The sequence below is a fragment of the Cricetulus griseus genome, chromosome 5, assembly GCF_003668045.3.
Source record: "Cricetulus griseus strain 17A/GY chromosome 5, alternate assembly CriGri-PICRH-1.0, whole genome shotgun sequence".
NCBI classification, from domain to species: Eukaryota; Metazoa; Chordata; class Mammalia; order Rodentia; family Cricetidae; genus Cricetulus; species Cricetulus griseus.
Window position 1 is genome coordinate 191,927,394 of NC_048598.1, and position 14,529 is coordinate 191,941,922.

General features: G+C 46.5%; 2 protein-coding genes across 3 annotated transcripts in view; one reads left to right on the forward strand and one right to left on the reverse strand.

The window, feature by feature from the left end:
- The first annotated feature begins 319 nt into the window (after nucleotides 1-319).
- Cdca7l (cell division cycle associated 7 like) lies at nucleotides 320-11,932 on the forward strand. Of its 2 annotated transcripts, XM_035444851.1 has the most exons (9): nucleotides 320-451; nucleotides 2,860-3,003; nucleotides 5,975-6,322; nucleotides 7,959-8,030; nucleotides 8,147-8,317; nucleotides 8,878-9,003; nucleotides 9,671-9,820; nucleotides 10,938-11,074; nucleotides 11,914-11,932. In XM_035444851.1, exons 1-9 carry the CDS (start codon nucleotides 395-397, stop codon nucleotides 11,930-11,932), a joined length of 1,224 nt encoding a protein of 407 aa, XP_035300742.1. In that variant the 5' UTR covers nucleotides 320-394. The 2 variants fall into 2 exon arrangements, with proteins under 2 accessions (XP_035300742.1, XP_035300743.1); XM_035444852.1 differs by lacking the exon at nucleotides 2,860-3,003.
- Nucleotides 11,933-12,787: 855 nt separating this feature from the next.
- Dnah11 (dynein axonemal heavy chain 11) overlaps nucleotides 12,788-14,529 on the reverse strand; it is a 298,245-nt gene continuing 296,503 nt past the window's right edge. The window contains exons 80-82 of the mRNA XM_027416426.2: nucleotides 14,330-14,442; nucleotides 13,824-13,964; nucleotides 12,788-13,035 (exon numbers count right to left, since the gene is read on the reverse strand). Coding sequence (XP_027272227.1) covers nucleotides 12,788-13,035; nucleotides 13,824-13,964; nucleotides 14,330-14,442 — 502 coding nt within the window. The remainder of the gene's footprint in view (nucleotides 13,036-13,823; nucleotides 13,965-14,329; nucleotides 14,443-14,529) is intronic.

A 14,529-nucleotide genomic window follows, 5' to 3' on the forward strand; every position in this document is an offset into this window, starting at 1 on the left:
AAGAATAAACACAGGGTCATGGGTAGTGGGAAATAGGGAAGTAAGGCTCACAGAAAGAACGAATAAAGAGAAGAGGCAAATATTATGAAGGAAAAGAGAAAATCGAGAGAAAAAATATAAAAAAATTCTAATAACAAGAAACTTGTCAGCAAACAGTAGGAAGAATAAGGAGAGAAATAAAAACATAAATACCTAAAAAGAAATAAGAGAAACTGGGGTTTTGCAAGCATCTGTGGTAAAGGATGCGATGTGCTAGTTCCACCTGGAGTAACCCCAGCAACCTCGCTTTCATCCTTCTCTTCTGCATCCAAAACAGATCCCCAAAGAAGTAGCGGCCATCTTCAATGCTCCCAGTGACGACGAGGAGTTTGTGGGTTTCCAGGATGATGTTCCCATGGAAACCCTGTCAGGGAGCTTCCAGAGTTTGGACTCGCTGGAGCTGGAGAAACAGGTAGGAGTCTTTCTTCTCCAGACAGGCATGGCCCTCTGGGAGCCTGCAGCAGGGTGTGGGGTACTTTCTCATCTCAGTGCAGTCATCAGTTGGTGATTTGGTGCATGGCGGGTACTGTGTTTCAGAGTCTCAGCTTCCTGTCTCCAGAAGCAGCTGCCTGCGTCTTTCTTTAATTCCCGGCCACAGACAGCTTTGTTGATGAAGGGATTAAATCCACTGTCTTCTTCCCCCAGCTGTCTCCTATGGCAAGACTGTGTTTCCCTCCTCTCACACAGCTGGCAAGGGTGGGCCAGGCTTGCTTCATGCTCTCACACAGGTCACGGCAGTGAAGTGACTTGTGAGACAGGTGCCATGTAGTGGTCTTGCACAAGATTTCTGTCATCCCACTTTTGGGGAGCCTGGGGTGGAATCACCTAATCCTGCTGGGAGTAACAGAAGCACTGGGCTTAGGTTGGGCTCTGTTGTTATTCAGAAATCCCCCAGTCCCCCATGCATGGTTAGAGAGGGAGAGTGGTACCTAAGCCACAAGGTCAAGGGACAGTGAAAGGTGCAAGGCTTGTGGGCATCAAAGACATCTGCTGTTTTTGCTGCTATGACGACTATGTCCATAGTCCCGTCTTCCTTTGCCAGGCCCCAGGCCTGTGAATATGGCACTCATATTGTGTACAGATACTGAATTTACTCCAGACTCCAGGGGCTGGTGGAGTACAGATGAAATAAGCTCTGGGACACAAAGGACTTAGCCACGGTCCTACATTGAAAACAGTGCTCGGTAAGGCTGGCTGTTCCGAATCCAGGACACCACTTCCCAGTCTCCTCCTCCCTGGCACTTTCTCTTACCTGTTGTGCACAGCACATATGCCGGCCAACTCTCCTCACAGCCACTCTTCTGTCAGCTGGCTCTCCCTACTGGAGTGATTCCTTTTCCCCTCTGTGATAGAATGTATGTCTCTGCCTCTATCTAAGTCCTTGTGAGCCTGTCTGACTCCTCAGATTGCAAGTTCCTTGAAGGAGGAGATCATACTTGGCACAGTGTTTTTTATCTTCCCCGGCGCTGACCTTTTGTTGGGCTGCCGCTTTGATCTGGGTTCAGGCATGTAGGACTCTGCATCACCACGCATGGGAGGCACCCGTGGGTGTTTATCGGGTACAGTTGGAAATACATCCATCTCACTGCTACACAGGTCATTGCTATCCAGTCCTTTTTTCATGACACAATTGCTTCTGCCATTTCCTCTTGCTTTAATCATAGTAGACACTGCTTCCTTGGTCTTGCCTTGGCAGCGTAATGAGCAGCTTTCAGAAAGCCAAGAGCTCTGTGAGCCTTTACCCAAGCAGTCAGTGAGGCTGTGCAGTGGAGATTAGCTTTGTACAGCCAGGTGAGAGTAAGCTTGTAGCAAAGCCATTTTAATCCCATCAGGACTGCTAACCTTCTCTAGGATAGAAATTGCCAGGAAGGTTAGAACTTGCTGCTCTGGGCTTGACTCATTCTCTTTTAGACTCTGTATAGGATCTTTGGACATTTATTGAATGTGTGCATTGAGGCTGTTTGTTGCCCTGGAAAAACCGCCAGAGGTTAGCCAGATGTTTCCTGCACTCCGGTGCTTGGTGGGTTTCCTTAGCAAGTGGTTGTGTTGCACTTGTTTCTTTCTTTCGATTTATTTTTATGTGTAAGAGTGTTTGCTTGAGTGTGTAGTTGTGCCCCACTTGGAAGAGCTGCGTGAACCCTCAAAGTGGAGTTAGGGAAGGTTCGAAGCAGCCGTGTGGGCACTAAGAACTGAACCTGTATCTTCTGCAAAACCATTAAGCGCTCTTAACCACCGAGCCATCTCTCCAGCCCCACACTTGTTCTTACATTGATTTTCAACCCTGGTCTAATGCTCACCTGACCCACATACTTGTGATTCAGTTTGTCCAGCTGAGAGAAAGGGCATCAACTTGCACAGTGTGTGTAGCTGACCCTGGGCTCCCTCCCTTAAACACAACTCAAGTTTCTCTGGAAAGAAACTCCTTTCTTTTCTTTTTCTTTTTTTTTTTTTTGCAGCTGCACCACAGCTAACAACAAAGGAAGGAAGTAATTTAGCTCTGAGCAAACCCATTCCAATTACCTATAATTCATAGGGGACATTCTTAAGCTTACTGCTAACTGTAGGCATTTCTTTCTCCACTACCCTGCAAGTTTTCCCACTATTATATATTTCTATTATATCTTTTTTTCCCTCCCCAAAGATATCTGAGTCTGAAGAAGTATATAATTAAAGCCAGAGAAAGGCAGCAATGAAATGGTGTCAACCAAATGTGGCTTTATGAGGGGTCACTGCATGACTGGGTGTGAGCACAGGGACCAGAGTACAGGGATCCTAGGTCTATACTTCCGTGTCTGGCTTTCATGTGTGTTTTCAATTTAGCAGGATGTGTGTTTCCATTCCAAATACCTCACTGAAGAGCTAAGGAGGATTTTCATAGAGGACACAGATTCAGAAGCTGAAGATTTTGAAGGATTTACAGAGAGTGAGCTGAACGTAAGCAGTGACCCAGAGGTAACGGAAGTGGTGGCCCACGCAAAGGAGCGTGGGCTGTAATGTTTCTAGTCTTGCATTGAAGTGTCCTTTTACAGACATGTTACCTTACAAATAAAAAGATAACTCTATCTTTTTTTTCCTGATTTTTCGAGACAGGGATTCTCTGTGTAGTTTTAGAGCCTATCCTGGCACTTGCTCTGGAGACCAGGCTGGCCTTGAACTCACAGAGATCCACCTGCCTCTGCCTCTCAAGTGCTGGGATTAAAGGCGTGCGCCACCAACGCCCGGCCTATCTATCTAATTACATACTTATTGGTAGAAGCCAAATAATATAAAAATCGCTACTCTAGAGCTGGTTTTGCCTGGTCCACAGGTACACTCTCTTATAGAGAAAACAATCTCTCTACACCTTGGGAGTCAGGGGCGTGCATATCCTAGGTGGCTTTCATCATCTCACCCAGTTTACCTCAGATTCATCTTCAACTTCTTTTATCTATTAAGTCTGTCTTTGGGGTGACATGTTCCTGCAAGCTGTCTCTTGTAATGTGTGAGGTCACATTATTAGGCTAGAAGCTAATTTAGTGAAAACAGGGTCATGGAGCACAGTGGGACAGGCCTTTGCCGCCTGGATAAGGAAGACACAGGCCTATCAGGGTCCTGGGGAATCTCCCCTTGGTCCTGCACTCTAAAAAGGCTTCCTGGTGGATCTCTTCCTTTAACTCTGTTTATTGAGGCCAGTTAGTTTTTACACACTATCATTTTAGTCGTAGGTTACTTTAAGTCACTGCGTTGTTGGTGGTGGTGGTGGTAGTGTTTTGAGGCAAGATCTCATACCACAGCCCAGGTTGGCTCTAAACATACAACATTTCTTCTGCATTGGCATCCCAGGTACTGGGATTCCGGGCACCAACCACCATGTCAGACCGTTTTGTTGGAATGGTTTTAGGTTTATAACGTTTTAGTTCCTAGTTTGTCAAATTAGGAACTAAAGTTAGTGCAGGGCTGCCACTATGTTTTACACTTTTATGAGGTGTTAACCATGTTTTCATCAGTGTGCCCTTTCTGTCCTGGGTTCCAGTCCCAAGAATCACTTGGCAGTAAGCCTTCCTTTTCAATTTTTTAGAATTTGTATTTCTAACTGATTTATAGAAACAAAATGAGTAGAAGTTTTTTTTTTTTAAAGCAGAAGTGTTTAGTGCTATCTGAATAATAGAATATGTATTCGAAAATGAATATACCACTTTCTTCTTTGCTGGTAAGGTGAGGTTATTATGCCTATTCCATGTCATCAGCTCCTACACAGAACCTGTAGAAAGACAATTAGTGGCAATGGTGACTTTCTCTGTTCCTTTCCTGCCCTCAGGTATCACTTAGGGCATGCAAGTCCAGAGCACTGGCCACCTCACTGTGCTGTAAATGGTCCGGCTCACCCACCTCACTCTGCCCTCCACTCTTCACCGACAAGACACTTAGGATCTCCCAAAACTTGACAGGTTTCCTCTCTAAGTCACTTCTTTAACTCAGTGATACCCAGTTAGTTATGGAGTTTACGTTCCTAAGGAGGGAAAGTAACTTGCTCCCAAAGCTTCCTTCCCTAGAGTCTGTATATTTAGGTCACACCCTATTGCTCGTCACAGCTGATACAACTCAGTGTAAGTCCACTCACAAACATGATTAGTGCATTGAAGAAAGAGCTGTCTTAGTCGGCGTTCGTGACTAGAGCGAAACGCCTGAGAATTAACGTACGGAGAGAAAAGGTTTACTGTGTGTGGCTCACAGTTTGAAGGTTCCAAGGCATCATCAGTTAACTCTGTGGCTTTGCAGCTGCTGGACAAGGCAGGAACATGTGGCGGAAGCCAAAAAGAGGAAAGGGGGAGAGTAGGGTTCCCACCATCCAGCCAGGAGCATTGCTACCTCTGCCTGGCTTCCCACCCATGCACACGACGGCTGCTGTAACCGTACCCTCCAGTGGTGCAGCCCAGGTGCAAGGCAAGCACAGCCATGGAGCTCACCTTGAGCATTCTTCCATCTCTTATTTCTCCCTTGAGTCCAGCTCAGATTGGGATCATCAGGAGGAGCCATTCGAAACACAGGATTTCAAAGAAACTTTGTGGGTTATCATTTCTCAGAGTCATCAAACCTTAAGGGCCACCCACTGTCACCTGAGTGGCATCACCATATTACTGCTGACAGTGTGTTTAGACTGTCACCTGTAAGACCAGGCCAGGTTGTAGGCTGTAGGCTTGACCACCGGGAGACTTTGAGCTGACAGGCCTTGTCTGCCACAGCCTGCAGAGCCGTCTGCCTTCACTTCAGCTCTAGGTAGCATGCATGGTACAGGGAAGGGAAGAAGATCCATTGTGCCCTGAGGAGGATGTCACCAGACCCACCCTGGTGTCTGGTCTTCAGGCTGTCACCAGGAGGATTGACTTAGTTGTTCCCCACACACACACACTTTTGTCTATCCTGAGTCCACTGTGTGGCAGGGGAGTGGGCTCTTCTGCAACTTTGCTCACACGCCCCCAGAGCGGACAGGCCCGCCCCCAGCCCCCTCTCCTGTTTTTCTCTGTTGATAACACTTCCGTAGCACACACCATTTTCTTTTGCTGTGCCAGCTTGCTCCTTGGCTATGGAGGAGTCCTGCTTCCAGCCTGGTTCCCTAATGGCACAGCAGCATGTCAGTGGGTGTACAGGCCCAGGGTTCCGAAGTAGATTGCCTGTGCTTTGAGGTGTTCATCAGCAAACTTCGTGTGTGTTTGACTAGAGAGATCAGAGAGTATTAGCGGGAAGGGAACACTTTTTGCTGCAATTATCAGAGTAACTTTTTTTGTGTGTATATTTAGTGCTGGGGATTGAACCCAGGGGCCCGTACATGTGTCGATCATTTCTGTACCACGGACGTGTATTCTTACCTAGAATAGTTTTAAACACAGTCGTTTGGTTTAGTTGTGGTAGGTGGAATCCAGACTGTCTTCATTCTTCTTTCTCTTTTCTCCCTTAGCTCTTGGAGTCAGAGCTGAGTGACAGTGGCAAAGCATCTGTGGTGAGTGAGGAGGAGCAAGACGAGGAGGAGGAGGCCGTACCTAGAAGAGGCAGGTCCACAAGAAGCAGTTTTGGTCTTCGAGTAGCCTTTCAATTCCCCACCAAAAAACTGGCGAAAACACCAGGTAAAAACAGCTCACGCTTGGTGGACAGCAAGACTGATCTTGGAAGAGAGAAAAGCTGCAGACAGGCCAAGGAAGGGGAAGACACAGCCTCAGAGTCCGAGGATGACACCAAGGCTGAGGGCCAGGAGAATTCAGACGCTCTGCTGAAAAGGGCCAGGAATATCAAGGAGAATAAGGCCATGGTAAGCTCTCTCAGGAACCGTAGCCTGCTGCCCCACAGTTGCTATAGCTTTGCTCTCTGGAGGGGAATTGTACTACAGGGTGCATTTGTTTACATGATTAGCTCTGGTTTGGGAATGGGAAGATTCAAGGAGTGTTTATTGATGCCCCAAGGTTGAGCGGACTTGAGTTCTGAGTTGTCAGAGACACTGCAGAGGAGAGGGGCTGACCAAGCTGCACTGCCCCCAGAAGACAGAAGTGAACAGGAACTGGGCTGTCCCTGAGCCCAGGGAGAGTTGCAGTAAGCAACAGGCAGGTGGCTTTTGTCTGGAGGCCACTCCTTCAGAGACATCATCTGAAGGAAGGAGAAAGGCCCACAGTTACCAGCCCCTGAGGCATTCTAATTCAGTTATGCCTTGGTTAGCTCAACCTACATGTTTTGTGTTTTTTATATGTGGCCAGTAAGTCATCCTAATCCTGCAATGTCATTCTTTTCCTTCTAATTTTACACTGACAGAATTTTTAGAAAATTCTGCTAATTGCCAGTTATAATTTTTTTTTTCACTTTGACTTTTTGTTTGTTTTGTGTAGCTCTGGCTCTCCTGGAACTCAGGATATAGACCAGGCTGACCTCCAACTCAGAGAGATCCACCTGCCTCTGCGTCCCATGTGTTGGGATTAAAGGCATGTGCCACCACCACCACCCAGCTTTTTGATGACTTTCTGTTTTGTTTTATTTTTCGAGACAGGATTTCTCTGTGTAACAGCCCTGGCCTTTTATTTTGTTTAACAGTCCTGGAACTCTCAGTGATCCATCCGCCTGCCTCTGCCTCCCAAGTGCTGGGATTAAAGGTGTATGCCACCACTGCCCAGCTTTTTTAAAAGAAAAATTCAATGTAATATTACATACATAGACCTGTGCCTAATAAGTTAAGAGAACACAGTCCACTATGGGTGAATTTTGTTTCTTAGAGACAAATTTGCTTGGCTGAACGAAAGAGTAGCGCTCCACCCATCTGTGTCATTTCAGTAAGAACTACTTTTCACATGGTTATTCTTAGTGGTGTTATGTTTATGAAAATCCCAATTAAATGCTGGGGTGGTGTGCATATTAGTGTCTGTTGCTTGGCCTTAGGTGTTTGTCTGGGGATGGTAGCTAATTTATGTAAGGAGGTAGGAATATTTGAGATATGTATTCAGGGAGCCTAGACTGGTCACAAACTCCTAATGCCCTAGCATCTGCACCCTGGTGCTGGGATTACAGCATGTGCTCCACTCAAGGCTCAGCAAGTATTTCAGTTGATTTGGGAGCTTTGAGACTCATCTAATGGGGAACCCTTCTTTGAGCATGCTGACATTTGAGTTTCAGCTGTGTAAAATGTGGTGGTCCAGGGTTGCACTGCCAAGATAGTGGCCGAGTCGGAACCTTATGCTCCTGGCCCCAGATGTGCCAGGAAGACTGTCTCTACTGTGTCCTGTTGTCCCCATATGTAAGGAATGGGCATGACATTGGCTCAGGTGACCAGTGGCATCAGCTTCTTACTCAGGAGGTGAAGTCTTAATTACCGAGATTCGAGGGGGCCATGGTAGGCAACATAGATGTTGCTTCCAGATGTCTCCTTAACTGACATCAGATCCCCCTTTCTTTCCGAACCTTAGCTCGCTCAATTGTTGGCGGAATTGAACTCGGTGCCAGATTTCTTCCCCGTGCGAACCCCGACCTCAGCTTCTGTAAGTGAAACTCCTGAATTCTCAGACTGGTCCTGCTCTGTAGACCGGAACAGAAGTGGTAGCCTTCTGTTCAGGGACACCCAGATGCATCTGTCTGTGCCCTTCTTTGGTTTCAGAAGAGGAGAACGTCGCGACGGGCCTTCTCAGAGGGACAGATCATACGGCGGACAAACCCAACCCGGAGCGCGCGGCCCCCGGAGAAGTTTGCCCTGGAAAACTTCGCCTTCTCCGCCGCCAAGCTCACCGAAGAGCTTTACAGTTTCCGAAGAAGGAAGACAATTAGTGGGGTATTTACGAATAAGCCAATGTCCCGTAAATGGGAGTCTCTCATTGTGCCATGCTGGCTTTCATGTAGTTTTGAGTCAGCAGGCCTCCAGCAGCTGAGAACTTGAGTTTCCACCATGTTTGTGTGAGAGCCCCAGTTGAGAGGACCCTGGGGGGCTGAGGAGCAGATCACCCTGAGAGTCCTCTGTGTAAAATGAGCTGAGGAGCTGGGATGGATGGCTCAGGGGTAGAGCATTTGCCTGGCTGGTTTTGATCGCCAGCTTTGGTTCTGCACTGTGGAAGGTGCAAGAGTTCCTCCCTGCTTGTCTCTCCCAGGACTGGCCCTTCTGAGTTCTGTTGAGAAGAAGGGAAACTTAGGAGCCACCTCTTATATGGGCTTGGCTGTTCACTGTGGTTGCCATGGTCACAGTTGAAGTGCCCTGTAAGGGAGCTTGGGTTGGGGCCGGAGCCCACCGAAGGAGACACGGCCAACCTTCGATCTCTAAGCATGTTTAAGGTTTTTTTGTTGTAATTTTCAGTGTCTTGATGCACGTGCCAGGCTCCCCTGTTTTTTTCTCTGCAGGGGAAATGCCAGAAGTATAGACGACGTCACCGAGTCTCTTCTTACCGTTCAGTGAAAGACATCACTGAAGAAGACTTGGAAAATATTGCCATAACTGTCCGTGATAAAGTGTACGACAAAGTGCTGGTAAGTGACACCTTCAGAAAAGTGTGCATGACTGACTCCTACTGGGAGCCCCACACATTGCTATTTGAAGCCTCAAATCATTTATAAACAACGTCAATCAGGCCTTCTGCTCCTGTGCCGTCCCAGATCTACTGTACTGGACAAAGGCAGTCCGCCTAGCATAGTGGCCCTGCCCAAGGGAGAGGGCTCCCTGGGGTATGTGTCCTAGACGATAGGTACTGGATTAGAAAAGCACCTGTGTGTGTTTTATATGTTAAATATTGACCGTCTGTGTGTGGGTGGGGAGCAATACTTTCTGGTTGATATGAACTGGGTTATTTTTTCCAAAAGATGACTTGCATCATTTTTGTTGGTTCAACACTATTTAAAATAGTAGAATGTCCATTGAAATGCCAAAGGTTTTACATTGATGGTTTCTAGGTCTCCAGGAGTAGATTAGAGCCAGATTCTGCTACTGGGGGTTTTGCTGTCTTAAGTTTTTTTTTGGTCTCTCTTCTGTTCCTGATGGTTCTATCCCTCTGTGTCCCCAAACTGAAGTGCTTAAAGTGAAGGTCACCATCGTTTGTCTAGTGACAATCCTGCCAGGTTCCTGCACTCTGTAATACGTATATAAACATCTGAATGAGTATCATCAACCCCACATCCCCCTCTTTTGCTTTTCCTGTAGGGTAACACCTGCCACCAGTGTCGGCAGAAGACCATTGATACCAAGACAGTGTGCCGGAACCAGGGCTGTGGCGGTGTACGGGGACAGTTCTGTGGGCCGTGCCTGCGCAATCGCTACGGGGAGGATGTGCGGACAGCGTTGCTGGATCCGGTAGGAGCAGTGTGTGCATTTGTTATAAACACATTGATGAAGCTTGCAAGCCCTGGGGCTGAATGAAGCGCAGTGGTTCCTTCCAGGGAAGAGAACCAGGTGGCTGATAGCTTGGGTGGAGAGGTCCCGCAAGGGTTTCTAGTGGCCAAACCAGGGTTGATTTTCAGTGGGTCCTTTCCTCTAGCAAAGTGATTTTACTTCATTTGTCTTGGCCTGTCCGGGGGTAAGGCACAGTTAAGTGCTTCCTGCTGTCCAGAACCATGCTGAGTGTCTCATACCTGCTAACATCATGTATCACTAATACATTTTTTGTAACAACAAAATATGTGTGGCACACCTACATGTGTGCACTTGGTTGCAGAGGGCAGCCTCAGTTGTCATTTTGTCATCAAGAACATCTTCTATAGAGTCTCTCACTAGCTTAGAGTTCAACACTCAGGCTGCATAGCCAGCCATGGAGCCTCTCGCCTCTGCCTGCCCAGCGCACACTGCCATATCCTGACCTTTTCATGCGAGTTCTGTAGATTGCACTCAGTCCCTTCCCACCAACTGAGCTCTACTCCCCAGCCCCAATTTTACCTTTTGCTTCAGATCCCTAGAAGAAATGTCATTTCCAAACTATAAGTACTACCTCGAACCTGAGCATTGCCTCTTTGGGGTCTGTGTTCAGCCACCTCACTGTATGACCTCTTCTGGAGCAGTCATGGGTATATACATGCTGGTCCCCATTTCTAGACGTACAGTTGTAAGTGACTTAACATCAAGGTCACATATGTATCAGGAGAGCTAGAATTCTCACCTGGATCTTGTGCCAAACACATACTCCCAAAAATCACAGCCAGTGTGTGACCTGTGCATCACATAGGACACCCCCCCAGCACATAAAAGCCAGCTCAATTTTTTTTTTAATAGCTCCCCCTCAGTGGTATCTGGTGGTGTCTAGAACAGATGTCTCCTTGTTTCCCTGATACAAGGAGGTCATTCTTGCCAGGGGTTCTGGTGTAGCCCCTCTTACACTCTGAGGGACACCATGCGCTAGTGGCTGAAGGAGAGGTTTGACCAAGTCTGTAGTGTAGGATGTGGATAAATAAAAGGAACAATCTCTACTGCTTCCTAGGAGTGGACCTGTCCTCCTTGCCGTGGGATTTGCAATTGCAGTTACTGCCGGAAGCGAGACGGTCGCTGTGCCACTGGAATTCTCATTCATCTGGCCAAATTTTATGGTTATAATAATGTCAAGGAATACCTGGAGAGGTAAGTCTACAGCAAATGTGTGTGGGAGCTACCTTGAGTTCCATTCATACTGGAGAGGGTCGGGCCTCAAGACTTGATAGAGAGTATGAAACTAACAGTGGTCAAACAACATTTCCACTTTGGACCTGAAGAAGTCACATGAGAACTGATGGGGGAAGTTCTTCTGTGTATGTTTATCTTTTGCATTGTTAAATAAAATACTGTTTGGCCAATGAGACAGCAAGTAGAAGGGACTAGGAGTCAAAGAGGATTCTGGGAAATGTAGTAGAGAAGTGGTGATCCAGGCAGGAAGTGACATAGCAAGGAGACTCATATTCAAAGAAGGAGAAACAGGAAGCGTCTCTTTTTTCCCCTCCCCTCTTCCTCCAGCTGCAAGGAGGGACGCCAATAAGGCGTCCGATAAGATAAGTCTTATAAAATATATAGATTTATGACAATTGTGACTGAGCTAACAGATGAGGAATCCTAGTCATTGGCCAAGCAGCATTGAACCTAATACAAGTTTCTGTGCATTCATTTGGGCCTAACTCGGGCAGGCGGCTGGTGTAAAGCACACACGTGGCGGTGGGGCTCAGCAGCTTTTGGCGGAAAGATTTATAACAGAGAACTATCCATAAAATAACACCACCGGTCTCCACAGCCTGAGGAGCAGGGAGTTGGACAGTGTGCGGCTGGGGAAGGTGGGCTACAGATGTAAATTCTATGCTGTCTAGTTGTGGAAGTGAATTGAGGCATGTGGAGACATGTCTCTGCACACCCCTGGATATTCTGGTACCACCGTGACCTAGAATGCTGCTTCTGGTCAGCTACTCACGAACACTTCTCCATCTTTCGCTCAGCTTACAAAAGCAGCTGTAGAAGACGACGACCAGCGAGAGGAGAAGGAATGCTCAGATGTACCAGAGTCCTACTAGAGACGTCTGCCGTTTGTGCCTAGCCTTAGAGCTGAACTTCACAGAAGCTTGCTTCCTGGAATTTACTGTTCCTAAGACAATTTTTCAAAAAAAAAAAAAAAGTTTATTATGCTTAAAAAGATTTCTCAGGAAAAATAGTAAAGTAGAGGAATCTGTATACATACCTGCTGAAGATTCTAAAAAGCACAATTGAAATGGGGCAGAGTTAAAGCTCAGGTAAGTTACAGAGAAGACGCTCAGCTCCCCCCACAGTCACTCCTCCTCTTTACAGAGGCTCCTGAGTGACCATAGCTCCAACCTAATAGTTTATCCTGCTCTAGAGATACTGAATTCCGAGTTATTAGAAAATTTATATTGAAGAATGTTCCTCTAAACTATCAAGTGCAATTAACCACACACTGTGAGTATGGTGTCCTTTTTATTAAAAGACAACAAAATTGGACCGAGTTATAGACACTGGAGGCCTCGGTATGCTTGCCTCTTCCTTCAGGACCTGCCTGGAGCCTGCTGCTTCTACGTTTTTTAAATATTTTTTTAAAGAGTTCACTTTTTTTATAGAATCCTTACTGCAGTGTTTTTGAGACTTAGGGAAACGTAAGAGATAAATGGTGTTTTGGGTGGGTATGGTGGAGGAAGCTAAAATCAATGAGTATATATCCCAGGTAGATGTTTAGTGTTTTAAGTACTACCATTCTCCCTTCTGAAAGAATAATGATCTAACAAAAAGAATGCACACCCCTGTTACTAAAACATGCTCTGGTTGAAATGGGAAGAATATAAGTTGCAGTACCAAGGCTGTTTATGCCTCTAGCAGTAAAGCCACACCTGCCAGCACCCACTTAGCTATTTTTTCTTTGCTCTTTAGCCTGAAAGTCCACACGTAGGTGAGGCCTCTTGCTTTGGTTTTGTAAACGGGGCACTCATAGGTGTGCCTGGTTTCCTGTCTGTCCACGGTTATGGCTTTGGCAAAGATGACAGGCATCGTGGATGTTAACTCCTTAAGGCGGGCATCGACAAGGGCTCCTGACTGGATGTCCCACCTGGCACCTGTGGCAGAGACAACGGTTGTGTTAACTGTGGGTACCAGTGCTCTTAATTGTTTGATGCAATAAATGTTCCACTTTTATCACTTTGTCACCTATCTGTAGTGTCTTTATGTGGCTGAGATGTTCAGTGGTGTTAGTCGTTTTACAAGTTCAATTTTTGTACAAATCCAAGCCCTTTATAAGAAGCACAACTTTTGTATCATGCTTTGCCACTGCATTTAACTAGCCTTGAAATGTCCAAACTGTGGCTTTTGCAGCCTAATCACCCAAGTCTGATCCCAGGAGCCCATAGAGAAAGCCAGATGTGAAAAAAAATACACATCTGTAATGCAAGCATCCCTACATCAAATATGAGAGATGGATACAGGAAAATCAATCTTGCAGGCTAGCTGTCCTGGAGTATGGAGCAAACAGCACAAGAGATCCTGCCTCAAAACAAGATAGAGAGACCTAACTTCTGAAAGTTATTGTGTTTTCGACTCTACATACAGAATAAAAGCTTAAAAGCAGAGGGTGGGGTTTGAATTGATGGTAGCAAAAAGCAGAATACTATGAATTACATGCAGGACTTAAGTTCCTGAGCTTTTAACACCATCTAATGATATATGTGCAGTTTAAATAACAGTCATCACCCTGAGTGCCACAAGGTTAGACACACCGGGATGTTTAAATTGTATGCAGGGAAGAAGAAATAATAACACAAGGTTTCCATCTCACCAAGTAGATGTTGAAGGAGAGGAACCAGCTTGTATCTAAGACAGTTACGAACACATCCCTTAGTGGACTTACCTTCCAGGTGGAGCCCATGGATGTATGCTCCTTCTCTCGGGGGGTGGCCATAATCTTCCTTTGTTTTTTTGGTCACGTCAATAGTCAGGCACATTCTGTCCAGTGGCCACTCATTTTTTCGAGCCATGGTCTGCATGATTGCTTTGGGAGGAAAACAGAAGAATTGAAGGTAAAAAATCCTGTTTATAGGCTCCCAAGAGCCAAGAGTGTCCCATGGGGTATTGCAGATTAGAATGCGGCTGGGCAAACAGGCTTACAGGACCAGTTTGCCTTCAGGGTCACAAACTAGAATATACCAGAACAGCAGTTTGCTTCTGTGTTGCCTATGTGCATGACAATGGGAAAGTGACAGCCTGGCTTTTCACTAAGACAGACCACTGCAGCTGTGCCTGGGGCTCTCTCCTCCCTAACTAAAACTTTCTCCAGTTGCTACCCCCCTGGCTCTGTAATTATTGTTTGAAGACTGTTGAAGCTAGGCAGGATTGCTACCTTGCCTCTAGCCATACCTGTTAAGAAGGACTGGGGGTTGAAGAAGCCAGAAAGCCACACAACAGCTGGGAGAGCGAGGTCTTGTGTCCAGGTATCAAGTTCTCGGCATCGCAAGAGGAGGTCATTAAACCTGGTTAGCGAAAGGTAGGAAGAAATGAACTTGCTTTTTAGTAAAGTAGGTAACTCCCAGGAAGATGAGGGCTGTGGCGCACACTGG